Genomic DNA, 18,740 nt, shown 5'->3' with positions numbered 1-18,740 from the left:
AAAACCCACAGGTATCAGTTCAAAAAACCTCTAATGTTGATCATTTTAAACCCTATGATTATATTGAAATGTGGTACATTATAAACATAGTTTGAATTAAAGGTTTTATTATTTACTTACATCTTTGAAGAGACTCGTGCCAATCTGAGTAAGGAAGTGCAGCTTTCTGGTCAATTGTGGTGGCGGTGGCGCGCAAAGGACGTGAACGCGCTCCGTGCGCAGCAGCAGCAGCGTCTGCACAGCTCCGTCTGTCCTGCAGCTGGTGCGCTGCACAGTCAGTTTGACGTGCGGACTTCTCCAAGTCGAGAGTGCGAGATCGTCTGCTGCGTTTTCTACTTTTCTGCACCGAAGAAAGGTCCTGAAGGTTGGTTGCACATTAGCTCCTGTTCCATATTTTTCACTACTCATTATCACCGGAGTTGTTTTCACCTCTGCGCTTTGGAGAGTTTTAACAGTTTGTTCAGCAGAGGGAGGGAGGCGGGTCGTCAGCAAGAGTTTCTTTGTTCGTTTTGCTTTGACTTGCAATTATAAGCAATTATCCAAATGATATTATCTGCGGTTTAAATTATGATCATCATTATATTTGTCAGGGCAAAATTTTTTATGATTACACATAAAATTGCATGTGGTAAAGGAGATCAAGGCTCTGGCAGACGGATAATAAGGTGTGGTTGTGATATAGAATAAACAGAAAATGCAATAAAGAAAACAATAACAACAAAAAAGAAACTTTTTCCTTTATATTTTAGGGGTTAATGTGTGAAGAGCACGTTTAAACTTGTCTAGTATTCATCAGGATTTTCATGCAGTTAAAGGGCAAACCCGTGAGGTGACCTGCAAACAAGAAAGAAAGCAAACAAGAAAGAAAGAATCAAACAAACTTTTAAACTTCAAATCATCCCCAGGCACTTCAGAAACTTTTCACCACACAGACACAGCTCTCCTCCCAGCACAGCACAGCACAGTGTACATGCAGTCCAGGAAAGCTTCAAGGGAACATAATGTACCAAAACACACAAACATGAATATGTTTGCCCAACTAGTTGATGTAAATAAACTTAAAAACCTGATTTGACTAAAATAAAGATTCCCTCTTTATTGTATTTCTTATTTTTAAAAATACTTTTTTGTTGTTTATGTAACTCAATTCAATTGTGTATCCATGAATTTGGAAGTAAAACATCAGCTTCAACTTAACACAGTGCCACCAACCACAGGAATTTTATGTAGTATCGAGTTAAATGTTACAGTACATATTTACTTTTTACAAACAAACTGTTGACTAATTATTTAAAAACGACTATTCTCATTTTGAACTTGACAACAGGTTGATCATGGGAAACAGGTTCAGCAGAAGGCGAGACACGCCAGCCAGCAGTGGTGAAACTGCTGCCACTGAACAGAGGGCTGCACAGGAGCCAGCAGCTCCTCCACCAGCAGCAGAGGAGTCTGCTGTGGCGCAGACTCAGGAGGCCACTACAGAGAATCTAGATGTGGTGGTGGGGGAGCCAGTGACACCAGTGGCGTGTTTACCTACTGAAGCATGTGTGGCAGAGTCCAAAGAGGTCGAGGCCCCTGTTGCCTCAGCCACACCAAACGATGCTGCACCAGAGTCTGTGCCAAAGGAGGAAACTCCAGCACCAGCCCAACCGGAGCCTCTGGTCTCAATCAGTGAACCATCACCTCCAGAACCAGAACCTGTTGCCGATGCTCAGCTTGCCCCAGAACCGGCCCCGGCCCCGGCCCCAGAACCTGTTCCTGAACCAGAGCCTACCTCAAAACCAGAGGCAGAAGCTGAGGCTGAAGCTGTACCTGAACCCATCTCAGAGGCAGCACCGGTCCCTGCTGAGTCTCTGGAGCAGCAGACAGACATGGCTAACCAAGAGTCTCTCCCTGAGCCAGAGCTTGTCTCAGCCCCTCTAGTGGACCTAGGTGTCAGCGATGACGCTCCCCAACAGGTTAACGCTTCCCCCTCTGACCCAGATAATACAGAAGAGCCCTCAGACATCCCAATGGCCGAGGAATGCGAAGGCAGCGTCGAGGCTGCTGAGATTTCCACATTGGAGCCGGAAAAGCCTGAGGAAACAACAGAATCTGTGGAAAAGCCGACAGAGGTGGAGGCTGCAGAGAATTTGGAGCAGCTTGTGAGTGATGTCAATGAGGAAAACATTAGTGGACTTCTACAGAACCTAGAGCTGAAAGGAAATGACCTTGTTGCTGACCTCATTCCCAGTGATGTCAAGATCCCTGATGACACTCTCGTCACAGACATAAGCACGCCTACTGAGCTGATGTGAATCCACTGGGCGAGAATTCATGAAGCAAGTGAATGGATATTTTTCTGTGAAACCCTCTTTACCTTTCACATGATGTCTGTAAGAATTTCAGATACAATTTCTTTTCCTCACCTGTGTGGTCAAACTGCTTTTTTTCTTTTTCAAAATGAACCAAATGTGCCAAGTGAACTCTGGGACAGCTTTAACCCAAAACTAAATACTGATACATTCATGTTTTTTCATACTTGTATACAGCCATATATTGTGTGTGGGTGAAGTGTAAAATAGCTTAAACAGGACAGGGGATATTAGTGTACTTAAGTGTATTAATGGACAACAGAGATCTTCCTCTATGCAAATTCACCAAGCAAGACTATTCATGTATTTCATGTAAGGACTTGAACAAAAAGGTACCTTTATATCACAACCTGATAGTGAAAAATGAGGGATAATGAAAACAATTGAGGGAAAAGTACCAGTTTTTTTTAAGTGGATAACTCATAAGTTAGTGCAAAAGGACAGGCAGGGGACAGTAGCAATGCAACCACAGGTGGACACTATTTGATGATATAAAAGGATACAAGTATCCTATAAACATGTTTGCTTTAACATACTCATGTTTGGACTTGGCAATAACAGGAGTGGTTATTGTATTGTCAGTATAATAATGTAATTTTGAAAAGAAATTTTAGTAGCTTGCTTGTAAAAAAAATAAAAAATAAAAATATTATTCCATGTGTGTCATAGTCACCCACCCTGTTTTTTTTTTTTCAACAATAATAAAACATGTTACTCTGTATGATGTTGAGAATGGAAACGAAAAATACAAAGGTCAAGAGAAAGGCAAGTTGGTATGATGCTTAGCATTCATTAGCTTGTATGTCTAACAACAAGCCTTCAGATAAACAGTAGCTGTGAGCTCATCCCTTTATTTCTAATGAGGAATGTGACTCAGCCAGTCCAATACATAAGTGCCAACTGCTGAGCTTTCACTGTTAGACAGATCATGCTAGTGCATGTATGGGAGCACAGAGCACATATGGAAATCAAATTCCAGCCTCAACACAGTACAGATCACATAAAAGAGACAGCGCCTTCTCACAGTCTCATGGGAGAGAAGACGAGAGAAGAAGGAGGAGGAAGGGGGAGGAGGGGGAGAGACGAGGCCACATTCTTTCCAGAGGAAGGAGGTTTTCGGGGGGCCTGGGTCAAAAGTCTCGAGTGTGACTGTGTTGCAGTCCATGAGAAATCTGCTCCTCACATGCCTCTCCCACCACACTCCCTCTGCCCTCGCTGGCTTGCTATCCCAACATTTTGACAAAGTAGTTAGTGAACTGGTATGAGAGGCCATGCCTAAAAATGAAACTTTGTAAAATAACAGACTGTGCCACTGTGACAGGAACTTTAGCACCTAACAATCCTGCAGTGTCATCAAGATGTACAATGCAGTATACTGCTGACAATATATAAAATATATACAGTATATACAAAATTTGTGTGTAGTTCCCCATAAACTTTTTCCCCTCTTCAGTCATATCGAACTTTAACAGTCAACGCATCAGAACATGGTAAACGGGTAAGTCCCATGGTTTTGGCAACACACAGAGGAGTCCCCATGGAAAGGGAGAGGCACACTTTAGACAGTGATCTCAGTCAAGCTTGCCTTTGGTAAAGCGTACAGTTAGCTGCTTCTTGATGCTCACCGAGAATAGATAAGAAGCTGATTTGCAATATTTGTGATTCCTGTCATACCAGAGGTTTTCAGCTCAATAAACAATGCTGATTTCCTGTCCTCTCCACGGACTCTGATGGCCTAAGCACAAAACCAAAGAAAACAGAACTTGGTATTTACTTCCGTGACAGTATATGGCAAGGGAAGTAACAAAAATGTGATTTTGAAGGCTTTTTTTGTAGGGGCAAAGCAGAAGTGCAACTATCATTGCTTTGTGGTTGGATCATTCTTGCATTTAAAAAAGCAGATTCTTGTTAAAAATAAAAGGCAAGAAAATACTACATGTCAAATTCAAATGCGTAACACCACTAACTTTTGAATACAGTATTAGTACAGTAGGCCGAGAAAAATCTGCAGGAATGAACAACCCAAAATCTTTTCTTGTATCCCTTTGGTAAATATCAATTCTGCTGGAACAACTTCTCTGACATTTTAACCACCTAAAAAATAACTCTCAACTTTATTTACATGTCTTAAAATTATTATCCAAAATCTGTCTGTTTAAATCCAACTGAGGCTAAAAAAATTTGTTATATAGGAGAGTTATGATTGATTGCCTGAGTGTTAAGTTCTCGAACATTTAACTGCCACAACCCATGACAACATTATGCAACTGCAATTATATCTGGCAGACATCCAATACCTGACAACACAGTGGTCTGGCACAATGTGGCGGTGAATCATCAAGAGGTGATGCAACAGCAAAACAACGGGCTTAAAAGTTACATACATCTAATTTTATCTAAATGTGGCACAACTGATCCAAACAAATAGTTTCTGATTTGGTCTTAATTAGCTTTTTATATTACGCACATCATAACTAGAGTTTGTTGCCATATTTTCAATTTAGGATGTCTCTGAAAGGTTTGTTTGCAAAAATACAAGGTACTTGAAGAAGATATAGGAGACAAAGTTAAGAGGCGAAAACTGTTTTTGTTTTAATATATAACAAAATGGAACCATTTGCAATATCAGTCAAAACACCAACAACCACTGCAGAAACAATGTCTAGGACAGTGCCAACGATATACAAAGTACTAAAATTCAAAGAACAATATCTAGATAAATATGGAGTGTTTACAACTTTAGATGAATAACTCTATCATAAATACAGTGTTTTGAACCAGACAGAATCAAAGCATTTCAGATATTTCAAGGGTGTTGATTCCCAGAAGGCCAGCATCAATGTGTCTGGCAGAGAACTTCAGATTAGGATTATTCACAGACAGCATCCATGGGTTTTACCTCTCTGAAGGCAAAAACAAGAAGAGACACCAAGGTAGTTAATCTCAGTACATTTCATAACAGTTACCTTAAAACCTCATTTCAAGATGTTCTCTTGTTACCATTAGCTGCCTGTATTTCTTGGCCAGGTCAACATTAGTGCGTTCAGGATGGAAGGGATATGACCACAAGATGGAGTTCCAAGAGGAGCCAAATCTCTTCACTCCACTCAGTAGACAGCGCACCTCCTCATGGCTGAAGTGCTTCCTCCTTCTTCTACCCTAAGATTGATCATATGACAGTAAAGACTAAACTAAGATTAGACTGTCTGACAGACAGGAGAGTGTGAATTATGCAACGAGTCACGTGCAAAGATGCACACTTGGAATCATTAAGTTTAATGCCAGGGCGGTTCAGCCTTACACAAGCTACCTCATTGCAAAACTGTGCATTGTGCTGTAACTGTAACTGCTTCAGATGTTGATGACTTCTCCAGTGACACACGGCCTTGACACTAAAGCTCTACTGATAGTATAATAAAATAGAATAGAAATGAAATGGGTGTACTGAGCGTCTGTTTTTCATTTAATTACTACAATCCAATACGATCCACCCAGGCTGCCTGTCTTACCAATGTTATTGGAATTTACTGGTGGTTGTGCACATTTCAGCCCATTAACTACAAATGGTATAAATTACTCCCAACCATCCTGCAAAGCATATCCTTCAGTTCTTATTTGAGATCCCACATTTCAGGCAGCGATTGCTTTGAACAAACTTCAGTAAGCTATGAAACTCAGTTGGCTTAACACAGTTGACGCATTTGTGCATTTAACACTTGATCATGTTGTGCAATAGGGTGTTACATTAAAATTACTGGATGGTGCAATGGTCGTTTTCAAAGATCATCTGTTAGTGGTTTCAAGAACATTTTGGCAGCTGTGTTAAGATTCAGCTGTTGATCATGACTTGATCAAGTGTACCATGCAAGGGATGACCACATTAATATTGTAATTTTCGATAAATAAATCCAACCAGTAAGGTTTTTGCTGTTTTTCATATTGTTCTGAAATTGAGAGATACCTTAGCCGGGCATGGGTCGTAGTGGAACTTTGTCTATACTTGCAGTAAGCTACATACATTTTGTCTTTCATTGGTTGCACAGCTGGCAACCCTGCAACTACTCTAACAGGTTAATTAATAAAGCCACAATAATCATTACTTTGACATTAGCTGTTCACCTTAGATAAATAATCCAAGGACAGTATCAAAAATAAAGGAAAAATATCTTTTCTCCTTTGTTCCATGGGTTAGATTTAATTTGACATGCATCTCTGTATTACTGTGTGCAGGCACTGACACGACAAAGCAGTGTTGGAGTGAAATATACTGCAGTCTATAAGTCATGGCAACACAAAGCTGGTGGTAAAATCTGTCAGGCCATATCAACATGAACATTTTGACTGAAAATATTCTCTCAAAGTCTTACAGCAGAGCAGTGATCAGCGATAGTCCTCGGCTCATCCTCAGGAACACGGCGCCTGCTGTCACCCGCTCCTCTGCTCTCTGTAGCTGAAACAAAACAGTTTGCATTTGTGTGTGTGTGTACGAGTCAGAACAGGTCTGTTTTTGCAACTTATTCAGTTACTCAACATCACATTACCTGAGTCAATACACAAAGATACTTAATCTCTTTTCACTCTATCTCTATTTCTCATTGGAGTGATTTCACATTACCTTTAACGACTAATACAGCTGACATACAAACAATAATACAGAAATAGAAGAATGTGCGATGAATGAAGGGGAGACGAGGGACGAGAAAGAAAAGCAGAGAATTACTGTAAGACAGAAGGAAGTATATTACCGGAGAAGGTGAAGAATGTAAAAAACAGATGAACTGGACGGAGAGAATAAAAATGTGGACTGTGCAGTGCAAGAAAAACTATTTGAAGTGTGGACTCATAAAGTCAGCATTGGAAAATGCATTTGGCTGAGTAGTATAAAAATACAGTAAATCTCAGCCTGACAGCACAGAGACTGTACTCCACACTGGCGCCTCTACATCCATATTACAACACTGTTGCAAGTTTTGGCAATAGACAGTCTGAGCAAGATCATGTGAACTGGCAAAATTGGGAAATGGGAGAAGAAAAAGGACATGGATGGCAGAGACAACCACAAATTATATAATTATGTGCATTACAGTAAAGTGATTGTAATGCAAGTACAGAACATACAAGACCATAAGGTGGAACACTTTAAAACTCCTCTGCATTCACTGCTTTGTCACTGGCATTGGACAAAAGCATCAGAACACACCCTTCAATCTCTCTCTCTTTTCCCTCTCCCTCTGTTTCACATACACACACACGTACGCACACACACATGGTGTTATATAGAGTGTGAAACAGCTTAATACAGCTGTGCTGCCCTGGCCTGCGCTGTGAGAACACTGGCTGCAGTTCAACATTCCTCCTGCTCTTTGGTTTGTCTGCTGCCAAGAACACATTACAGAGGACAGCTCCCACCGCAGCCTCTCAATCACAACATTCACACATCGCAATCCACTGTAAACACACGAATCTGCTGTCACATGTTTACCTGCAGGAAGATGAACCTGTTTTGGTTATGACACATTTAAAGGACAGCACCATGTGCTGCTATGAAAATATCATGTACATACCAGTCTTGTTATAGGGGGTGGATGTCTCCTTTGCACCTCGTCTGCGCATTGGAGTCAAACTGCTGCCTATGGTTCGGGGGAAAAAGACAACACCCAAATAACGAATACTGCATGTCACATCAATGATAAAGGTCAAATAATGTTAGAAAGCTTACAAGTACTTCAATCCCAATTTTTTTCTTTTCTAAGATATAATTTGCTTTCTGCTGTCACGTGTTACATCTTGACATTTAGTTTTATCAGACAAACTTGTTTTTTTCGTGGCTGGCAGGTCTTGTGCATTTATTTCTACCTTTTAATGATACATCATACACTCATTCCCAGCAGTTCTAGACACGTGTTAAGAGTTCTATTAATATTAAGTTGCTTCTTACCCCTGTGTGTTTTCCAGTTGTGTGCTGGCAGGGTACCTTCTCTTTTACGTATGGGAGTCAGGGAGACCTCTTTTACTGTAGAGTAGAAATCAGACATTTTTATAGCAGTAGCTTGAGTCAACAATGTGTGCTTCTTAATGAGGTCATTAAAATAATATTCATGAAGTGATGGCCAGGGAAAATAAAAAACTCTTTGGACCAACAGGTACACTTGTGATGCATGCTTACTCTCTGAAAGGTTTGTTAATAAAATATAATCAACTCCACACAGATTCACATTTATTCAGTGGTTAAGTTCTTACTTTTGTCTTGACTGAACTAATGCACTGTGATAAAGTTTAGAGCAGATGTCACTAGTCCCAGTATGTTACAAATACAACCTTTTCATGCTATGAAGACATGCATAAATCACAACTGCCATAACTGAGTGCACCCATGGCAAAGCGCATACAAGGAGCAAAGTCTGAAATATGCATCACATAGGTGTTTTAAGAACTGTTTATTATATTTCCCTGTCAAACGTAGTAAAAAAAAAAACATGACGCAGCCTATAACCTATAAAGAGCTTCTACAAGGAATCACTCTGCAGATCTGAAAAATGAATGAACACAAAATTGCTCTCTTTACCACAAAAAGCAATTTTATATCTCTGTTTACAGGGACTGCAATTTGCTCTATGTCCAATCAGATTGTAAGACTAGAACTGCACTGTCTGATTTAGAGATTTTACTGTATAAATTCAAATGTTGAAGCCTCTTACCACTCCAGTGTTCTTTTCTCCTTTGTGACTCTGTTGCTGACACGCTCTCAGAGTCTTGTCTTGTCGTCTCAACACAGCCACCCTGGTTCTTTCTCCTGAGAAGAAGGCTGCAGTGACGAGTCCTGAATTGCTCTGTGGCCGCTTGGAGAGCCTTGTGCATTTCACAGCTGTGACGGCAGGAGCTTTGAAGAGATGCAAAGGTGCGGCTGGTCACTTTCTCAAAAGGCACCACACAGCCTGAAGAAAAGAGATTAAAGGAATGTAAAAATAAGATAAGATTAGCTGTGCACCCCTTAACAGCTCAATATGAATACAATTGACTGTTTGTGTAGCTAAACCTGTTGCCAGTCCCAAATGAAAATACAACAGGTAATACATACTGTACTTAAAAATCTGATATAAGCAGATGAGTGTTTGATGGAGTATTCAGACTTCAGTACAGGGGATTTTAATAATTTGTGTTTGAAAAACAACCAAGAGGAAGAGATCAGCATTCTCAGGTCTGAATGTATTCCTGGCTTGAAAAGAGAGTATAGTAAAAGCATGCAAACACACAATGTCGTTTCACATTGCTATTTCATCATAAAGATGGACAGTATTTTGTAGGATTTTTTATTTTATTTTCATATGTCTTCATGTTCTTGTACCTGCACAGCGAGAACGAGCAAGCAAGTGTTCTTCTGCTGTAAATTCCCTGATATTACTCGTCACTGGGTTCTGTAAGTCTGAACATAAAACAAAGCACATGATAAACAACAGTATAACCAAAAGTCAAAATCAGCAAAAGTATGTTATCAGAAAAGTGCATTTAAGACATTTGTTGACCCCCCTCCAACTCTTACCTTCTGTATAAGTACATTTCATTTCCTCTGGTACGCTGTACCTCAGTGGTGCTGGGGGTTTAAAGAAGGGACTAAAAAAAGGACAAGAGAAAGCAATTATAAAAATAAAAAAAACAGTATTTGATTTGAGGTTTTCTGATAAATAAGTACCACTTTTACTAACCTGTTTGTAGTAAGTGGCTCTCTGTCTCCCTCTAGTGACCACCACTCCTGCTTCTCACTGGGTTTAGCCTCGTTGAAGTTCATTTTCTTCAGTTCACTGTCATTTTCCTTTAAGTTTCTAACACTTTGAACTTGAATGCTGTTGTCACAATCTTCCTTCATATCATTGTGAGTGCTATTCTGTCTATAAACTATGGGGTTTGTTCTAATGTCCTGCTTATGCTGCAGAGGTGGAGGTAAGGCTTGAGGTAAAGATGGTACAATATGCCCTTCTGCTGAAGTAGCTGAGTCTTTGTCTTCCTGGTTGTCCTCAGCTACCTAAAGATGAATATTAACACACATCACACGCATAAATACTGTATGTCCTTAATGAACTGTCATCATGTGAGTGTAGGCATGTTTAACCTTTGTCTGGTTCTTTTCTAGCAGATCAATCCTGTGCAGCAACTCCTTGGCTGAGCTCCTGAAGCTTTCCACATTTGTAAGGCGCTCAGTGTTTTCATCCTCTCCATGTTTTACTGTCAGATCATGCACTCCAAAGGCTGTGGCTTCACAGGTAAAGACAAAAACAGTTAATTTAACTTATCTAATGTGACAAAAGTTACCCAGGCTAATTACAGAGAGTTTTTTTTTTCATTTTTATGAGCAGGTGTTCAAAAACAGACCCTGTATTAACAAACAGGACTAATCAACAATGCCACTCTGAAGCTATGACAATAACAGTGTTACACAGTGTAGCAATTTAACCTAACTTTTTTCAGTGCTATTGCTATTTTTTTTGCCAACAGATACACTGAAACTGTGTTTACAGTAGCTTTGATTGCACTGAACATTTTGGGATTTTTAAATGGGCTTTAGAGATTAGTGTGAATGTTCTTCCATCAAAGTGGCCCATTTTGATTGCAGGAATTCAGCAGCCCACCCTTAAGTGCATGACTTTGTTGGATGCTAAATTAAAATGTCTATGCATAACACGATGACTAACATAATTGCATTATAATAGAAACAAAATTGCCTTGACTTACTGGCCTGTTTACAGGTTTGCAATATGAATGTTGCAGCCCTCCTAACCTCTTCACATGTGTCCTCGGCAAGTAGGGTTATTATAAGGGGCAGGCCTCCACACTGCATCAACTGGGACTGATGCTCCACTACAGACAGGAAGAAAAACATATTTGTGAAAAATATTTGGGTAGCACAAAATTACCAAGTTGTAATCTCAAGAGAAGGAGTACTGTAGCACTGGATGACTCAAAAACAACTAGAAAATACTGGACACAAAAACAGACTGAAGAGCAGTCTTACCAGAAGCCCAAGTGCAGTGACCCAGTGTGAGTAAAACTGAGATCCGGTCCACAGGGTTAAGATTTGGACAAGCCAGCAGGGAGAAGAGATGGGGCACGATGCCATACTTAGCCAGACCTGAAGCCAGAGGAGCTAAAGAGAGTAGATTGTCAATAGAGAGGGAAATACTGTGAATATTTGTGTAACCTCTTGTTGTGCATGTGTTTTTGTATGAAAGAGCAATACGCACAGTTATCAGTTACACAAGCTGATAGGGTCTTGGATATAGTGACAGAAAGTTGGCAAGACATCAAGCTCAAATCTGCCACAGACGCTTGACGAACCAGTGAAAGAGCAAGAGTTTCCAATCCCCCTGAGGCAGCAAAATGCTCCTGAACAAAGGCTATGGACAAACAGAACAACTGATTCATTTCAACCAATTTAATTGTTTGGATTTTTGTTTCAATTTAGATGTTTTACCCAAATACTGTATATACACATATAAAAACTTACTGTTGTTGGAAACTGTCATTGCTATGAAGGAACATATTGGCTGAAGGATATCTGTGCGTTGCAGAGCAATCTGCTGAAGCCATGTCTTTACTATGGGGAAGGCTGCCACACAAATGAGCTGACCCTCCTCTGCAAGACAAAAGTAGAATAACCCTCAAGGGGGTGCATGCCACCACCAGACTGAGACCACTTGAGACTAGCTGCAATTTGTTGTCAAATTCTCAAGTTGTTTGTCCAGAATCACATCAAATAAATTTGCCATAATTGCTATGTGAAGTCTTGAATAGAGGCTAAAAAGTGTTTTGAGGTCAGTGTGACCTTGTTACATCTCGTTCTTCAGACATGTGTCCACTAGACATCTGGAAGGTTTCTGGCTGTTAGCACAAAAAAGACTTCAGTAAATTGAGCAAAAACAGTTCTTGTTCTTACTCCAAATAAAGCAAAATAAAGTACCCTATGGTTGGGCTTCAAAAAGGAGGTCAGGATGACTGTCAATGTTTTACAGTGCTTCATTACAAGGCATGAAAAAAAAGATGACATTACCATTCTGAGGATTGTTGACACATCCACCGAGAGCAATAGACACAGATGTCCAGAGCTTATAGAGGTGCGTGGAATTCACTACAGGTGAAGTAGTGTCGGTGGGGAGGGGAAAAGTGGTCCTGAAAAGAAATATTAAATAAAATCATAATTTTCTTTAAATCTATCTACCAATGTGGACTATGAGACACGAGTCTCGCTACATCATTGAAAAGTACCTGAAAAGGTCCAGGAGAACATCAAGGCAACCAGTGTTTTGGGCTAAAGTCTGTCCTAATTCTGCAAAAGCACACAGACACACAAGGGCTACAAATGTCTGCATAATAAAAGTAAGACCATCATACTCATCATCATGAAATTGTGTGAGATAAAAAGTGCACATAAATTAGACAGCTGTAATCCTTTATGTCAGCTAAGGTGTCTTGATCTTACTGTTGTTGGCTACTAGCACAGACAGCAAATAGACAGACGTGCTCTTCTGTGTCAGTGTGTTGTCCTCTTTCATCAAGCAACGGCCAAGGTCTACAAATGTCTCCTTTCGGCAAAAAGAATTCTTGCAATACACTGCCAGAAAGAGTATTAACAATATATTAACTTTATGTTAAACTTATGATGAAATGACATTTGAAAATATTATGGTACACAGGGTTGTTGTATACTTTTCAAATAAATTACAGTTAAATTCCATTGCAATACATGACCACAGACTGTAATGCCTACACTTCAAATCTGAATGTCATAATACATTGACAGAGGTGTTCCATGTGTCCTTTGCAGTTTTAAGTATCCCACAGTCTACACAGGGATCAATATGAACATCAGAGTTATAAAGTTCCATAAATAATTATTAATATAAGCAACCAGGTCATTTAATATACCACTTTTAAGGGCAATTATCTGCCCTTAAATCTGTACATCTTCTGTTTTTTGACTTCAAATCCAAACCATATACATCCATAGATTTTGTTCCTGTAAGACTACACTTTTTCATTTAAGAAGTATGTGAACTTCATCACAGGTTTCAAGTGCTGCAAAACAATTGTTAGAGTGAATCCTTTACTAGGGCGTCACCAAATTGGGATTCTGCAACCATCACACACTATACCCCTACCATTGGCCTCCAACAGTATGCAGAGTGTAAAGAGTGCTGACTCCTTGACATCAGGATAAACAATGCTGGACTTGGAGAGGTTATACAGAAATGCCACACCTCCCAATTCTCTCAGCAGGTCCACATTATCCTCTGAAATAATAATAATTACAAAAAAAATAGAATTACACAGACAGTTGAATGGTATCACACCTAGACATAATGCTACTTTGAATGAAAATGATTACTCCCTAACCACAAATCTGAGTTAGTTACTGACAGGGCTGCCAAGTGTGTGCATGAAAGGGAAAAGTCATAGTTCACTTATATTAACGTTACCTCTCTTTTCACAGATATCGCGAATGGTGTCAAGAGCTTGGTTCTGTAAATCAGGGCTTTTCATCTGTAATTTCAGGCTCTCAAGCAGGAAGCTGAGATCCGTCTTTATGCCTGAAAGCAAGCAGAGATCAAATTAACAACAGTCATGCATTTATAAAGGCTAGCTGGATAGTGAAATAAGTTACATAAACAAAATGAGTAACTTATAGATAGCGTTAGCATCAAGGTCACCTACTGTTGCGGCTGTTGCCAGTCTTATCCATTTTCTCAGCAGGTTCAGAGCCAGGATTAAATGCGATTCAAGTTTAACAACAGCATGGCTAACTTATAATTACAAGAACATTATCTCTTTTTACTTACTTCCAGCGGATAATAGTGTGGTTGTGTGCTAACGAGATGCTATTTCCAATTAGCTGCCCAGCTAACCTATCTTACAAACCTTAAATAATCGTGCTAATATTTACATTGGCTAAAGCTGTTGCTCTGTTAATGTATGGTGTTTCCTTAAGCTAAGATCCAAACTTCTGCTCTGACAAAACATGTGATGGTAAAGTGAGAAAATATAAACTTCAGCCAATGTTAAGTTTCCGCGTTTAGATAGTGAAGCAACGGCACTTCGCGTTACCATGGAAACAACCTGTCTCAGGACTGAAACCAAAGACGGTTTAAAAAGATACTCTATTTAGGTTTATAAACCGTATTTGACCTAACCTAAACACGACAGCGGCACGATTCATCACATTAACCATTTTTCTATCACTTGAATGAGTTTAGAAACATTCTTTTAAGGTCGAAAAACAACGTAGTGTTGCTGCGTTTCCGACCTGTTCCTATGGTTACCCGGTTGGAACGTACAGTCAAACTCGTAACTTCACTCCTGTGAACTCATGCGGTTGATACGTGTAACCTGAACTGTCATTTTTATGAACATGTTACAAAAAATGTTAAAAGAAAGAAATATACACAAGAATAAGAAATAGATGAAATGAAAATTAAAAAGTTCTAAAGGGGTGGAAAATCTTACTTCTCGCTTTCAATTTCTTTCTTTCTTTCTGTTTTGTTTAGCCTATATTAATTATTATGTGTGTGCAGAAGATGTAGCTGTAGATTTATCACCTGGGCAGGGGGCAGAATAGACTACCGTAATGTGTTGTGACATAATGAATGAATCGATGTGAACTGGCACTCGGCCGGCCACTGCAGGTCACAAAAGATTTTCCTACACTGTCTACAGACTCCTCATCTTGTTAATGCTGCCGCTTAACCCTATTCTTACATTACAAACTAGAAAACAAAACAAAAAAACTCTTTAAATTGTTCTCCGATTATTCTCTCTCTCTCTCTCTCTCTCTCTCTCTCTCTCTCTCTCTCTCTTTTTTTTACATTTGACGCACTCATCTAATGCTGATGCGTCAACCTTAACGTCAGACGTTCGCTGTGTGGCACGTCGACGTCACGTATGGAGCAGATGACAGCCGATCGACGTTGATTCATTCGCGCAATTACTAAGTATGTATGAAGTTGACTAATTAAGTTGTTATTGACTGAATTTAAACACATAGCACATCGACCGGTATGAAGCCGTTTACGTCAACGACAGGTTCTTTGAATAGCGGAAGTAGCTAATATGTTAAACGTTAGCAGAGCTAGCCGCCTAGCAAGCTAACTTTACGTTTTATATGGTCATCTTAGCGTTATATGATTTGGTTGCACCCATAGACTGTATATAAAAGAGGTTGAACCTAGTAATACTGCGGATAGTTCATAAAAGGAGCTATGCTGTGCGATACAAGTGTACGTTAACGCTATAGCACAATGATTGTGGCGTCAATTTGAAGCCGGGTAACAACATTTACGTTAGCTTGCTATGTAGTTACAGTTACGTCAGTGCCTCGATTGTCCAGTGTTTTGACAGGAGTTATGCCCGGTATGACCATAACATAACTGGTATCCTTTCACTGCTTACACAGGTGTCTGGGTGATAAAGCTGCACTACACCCTGCTGAGAGAGTTGCATTAGAGATGTCTGGTCGTGTGTGCGCCAGCATCCTCCAAAGAGCTTCAAGCTACACACTCTCCTCCAGTACCTATTTTCAGGTTTGTACCATCCTGTCCGACCTCATACTTTGGCCATTATATGTTATATATTCAGTGTAGCACCAGCACGTCCTAATCACCCTTATCAGTGTGTTCACCTTGTTGTATTTTCGTCTTCTCAGCCTCGACCAGCCCATATTTGTCACTTCTCATCCTGGGGTAACTACAGATCAGACCACTTGTGCTCCAGTGGTGAAGAGTCAGGAAACTGGCCTCCAAGAGGTCGACACCTCTCAACTCGTCAGGACCTGGACTTTCAACTCAGCCGGGTCCAAATCAACAGTATTCTGCGCTCTAATGAGCAGGTAATACAGTGAGACAGTTATAGCAGTGATATATGTTTCTAGGTTCGAATGAGATGGTATTCTAAAAAAGACACATTGGCTATCAAAAGCTACAGTGAGCAGCATGCTACAGAGCAAGGTGAAAAAGCTAATTGTTTTTGCACAATTATCTGTTTCAGGTTGTGAGTGTGCCAGAGTTTGATGGCAGGGGACTGAGTGCTGTGAAAAAGTTTGAGAGTAACCAGCTAGCTGCTAACACTCCAAATGAAGACCGCCGCAGCGCAGCCACCTGCTTACAGGTATGCATCTTCTCCTCACATACATCCACCTCCGCAACTTTTCTTTCTCCCTTTCATTAAATTTAAGTCACTCCTCTCTATCTTCTCTAGACAAAGGGCATGCTCTTTGGAGTGTTTGACGGCCATGGGGGTTGGGCGTGTGCCCAGGCCGTCAGTGAGCGACTGCTGTATTACATAGCCACCGCAATGATGCAAAAGCAAAGCCTGGAGGACCTTGAGAAGTGCATGGAGCATGGCAGACCTGTTCCTCCTATCCTGAAGTGGTACAAACATCATGCAGACTTCAACTATCGTGAATCTGCTTCTCTCTACATTGACCACCTCAGAGTTTTCTGGCAGGAATTACTAGATAATGAGGAACACGATGAAGGCATGAGGTAAACTTGCATGTATTTTAATATATTCTACATCTGCTTGATATTGTTTTTTTCTTTTACATACTTCTATCATCTCTCCCCCTTTTTTCTTTTAGCCCTCAAGATGCTCTGGAATGTGCTTTCAAACGACTAGATGCTGACATATCCTTGGAGGCTCAAGTCCCACTTTCCAATGACCTGATGAAAAGCACAGCCATCCAAGTAATGAGCTAAATCTTTTCCTTCTTCAGTGTGTTCAAGCTTATATAATGTTTACTCACATGCATCATCATGTGTTTAGGTGGCGTTTGCCGGTTGCACAGCCTGCGTGGCTCATATTGGCACAAATGGGATCCACGTGGCGAATGCTGGAGACTGCAGAGCAGTATTGGGAGTGCGGGAAGAGGATGGTTCGTGGAGTGCGTTACCCTTATCCAAGGACCATAACTCACAGAACCAGGCTGAAGTAGAGCGAATCACAGCCCAGCACCCACCCACAGAGAGAGACACAGTGGTCACAGAGGACAGACTGCTCGGGGTGAGAGGTTTTTGACTTAATGATCATTATGAGTTGAAAGTCACGTTTTAAATCACTAGTGCTAAACATTTATCAATCTGTCAGGTTCTGATGCCCCTGCGTGCGTTCGGCGATGTGAGATTCAAGTGGAGCTGTGAGTTGCAGCAGAGCATTTTAGCCGGCCTGGAATCGGGAGTGGATCTGGACTCTCTCAACTTGTACCAGTACACTCCACCTAATTACCTGACTCCACCCTACTTGGACGTGACACCTGAGATAACCTATCACAAGCTCAGACCTCAGGACCACTTCCTGATCCTTGGCACTGACGGGCTGTGGGACGAACTAAGTAGTGAGGAGGCTGTACGACTGGTTGGAGAGCACCTGAGTGGGATCCACCTACAGGTTTGTGGGCGGAGTCACAGTGACACAATTTTCATGTCTTTATGTTTTTTGTGTTTTTATCCTGCAAAAATGTTTTCCAACCACCTTCTCTATTTTTCAGGCTCCAGTTTCTCCATCCGAGAGGCAGCTGAAACTGGGTCAGATGCATGAACTCTTACTGAAGCGTCAGGCCCGTGCCTCCCCTGCCCTCGACACCAATGGTGCCACACACCTCATCAGACATGCTCTCGGCACAGGGGAGTATGGAGAACTGTGTCAGGAGAGACTGGCCTCTATGCTCGCTCTGCCGGAGGACTTGGCTCGAATGTACAGGGACGATATCACAGCTACTGTGGTGTATCTGAACTCTGACCTGGCCAGAAATCACCACAGCTAACGGATTGTTTTTATACAGCACTGGACAGAGATATAAATTGGGGATACAACAGGTAATCGTTACAACCTGTTAGATAAATAGATTTCTAAATATTACAATTGAAGGGACAGCTTTTTCTAAAATCATTATTCTATAGATTTAACTTGTGGTTACATTCATATTTGCAGCGATCATCAGGTCAAAAATACTCATGTCTGTGCAGAAAAAACATTTGGTCCTTCAGTGTATTTGTGATGTTCATTTAATGGACATTTAAGTTTCAAGTCAAAAGAGGAGGGAAGAAAGTATGGAGTAATGCACATACCCACTTTGTTCTGTGTCTGTATTTTGTGTCTGTTTGTCTTGTACAGTTTGACTTAGACAATCCATCTTCCCTGTTACCTCTGTGTAAGCTGTGAAGTATTTGTTTATTTGGGATTGCTGTGAAAGCACTTCCACTATATGTTCTACTCATCTGTCATTTTATTTTTCCTCTCACTTTTTGCATCTAAGTGTACAGATAGACAAAAAATGAAGAAATATCTTAATAAATTTGATTTGGTTAATAATTGTTTTTGTCATTCCAGATAATGCAGTCATTTGCT

At 40.5% G+C, this 18,740-nt stretch overlaps 3 protein-coding genes across 4 annotated transcripts; 2 read left to right on the top strand and 1 right to left on the bottom strand.

Annotated features, from left to right (window-relative positions):
* The first annotated feature begins 218 nt into the window (after positions 1-218).
* LOC146985941 (uncharacterized) lies at positions 219-3,015 on the top strand. Its single transcript, XM_085779428.1, has 2 exons — positions 219-364; positions 1,328-3,015. Exon 2 carries the CDS (start codon positions 1,335-1,337, stop codon positions 2,295-2,297), a length of 963 nt encoding a protein of 320 aa, XP_085635554.1. The 5' UTR covers positions 219-364; positions 1,328-1,334; the 3' UTR covers positions 2,298-3,015.
* A 1,906-nt stretch (positions 3,016-4,921) lies between these two features.
* terb1 (telomere repeat binding bouquet formation protein 1) lies at positions 4,922-14,345 on the bottom strand. Of its 2 annotated transcripts, none has more exons than XM_085779426.1 (20): positions 14,054-14,345; positions 13,823-13,933; positions 13,505-13,636; positions 12,826-12,957; positions 12,612-12,672; positions 12,397-12,515; positions 11,854-11,982; positions 11,591-11,743; positions 11,362-11,493; positions 11,082-11,207; positions 10,462-10,604; positions 10,058-10,374; positions 9,895-9,965; positions 9,700-9,777; positions 9,053-9,289; positions 8,293-8,367; positions 7,919-7,984; positions 6,722-6,804; positions 5,355-5,513; positions 4,922-5,257 (listed from the first exon to the last, which is right to left on the bottom strand). In XM_085779426.1, the coding sequence occupies exons 2-20, from the start codon at positions 13,884-13,886 to the stop codon at positions 5,228-5,230; spliced, it is 2,307 nt and encodes a 768-aa protein (XP_085635552.1). In that variant the 5' UTR covers positions 13,887-13,933; positions 14,054-14,345; the 3' UTR covers positions 4,922-5,227. The 2 variants fall into 2 exon arrangements, with proteins under 2 accessions (XP_085635552.1, XP_085635551.1); XM_085779425.1 differs by having other exon boundaries at positions 14,058-14,345.
* An 884-nt stretch (positions 14,346-15,229) lies between these two features.
* pdp2 (putative pyruvate dehydrogenase phosphatase isoenzyme 2) lies at positions 15,230-18,704 on the top strand. Its single transcript, XM_085779424.1, has 9 exons — positions 15,230-15,331; positions 15,793-15,919; positions 16,042-16,224; positions 16,383-16,502; positions 16,593-16,879; positions 16,975-17,080; positions 17,160-17,396; positions 17,481-17,780; positions 17,881-18,704. The coding sequence occupies exons 2-9, from the start codon at positions 15,845-15,847 to the stop codon at positions 18,154-18,156; spliced, it is 1,584 nt and encodes a 527-aa protein (XP_085635550.1). The 5' UTR covers positions 15,230-15,331; positions 15,793-15,844; the 3' UTR covers positions 18,157-18,704.
* Positions 18,705-18,740: the final 36 nt, after the last annotated feature.

This window comes from Trachurus japonicus, chromosome 6, assembly GCF_045865225.1.
Source record: "Trachurus japonicus isolate A0001 chromosome 6, Traja_1.0".
In the NCBI taxonomy this organism is placed as follows: domain Eukaryota; kingdom Metazoa; phylum Chordata; class Actinopteri; order Carangiformes; family Carangidae; genus Trachurus; species Trachurus japonicus.
Note: the sequence above shows the minus strand (reverse complement) of the source record. Positions and strands in the feature narration are given on the sequence as shown.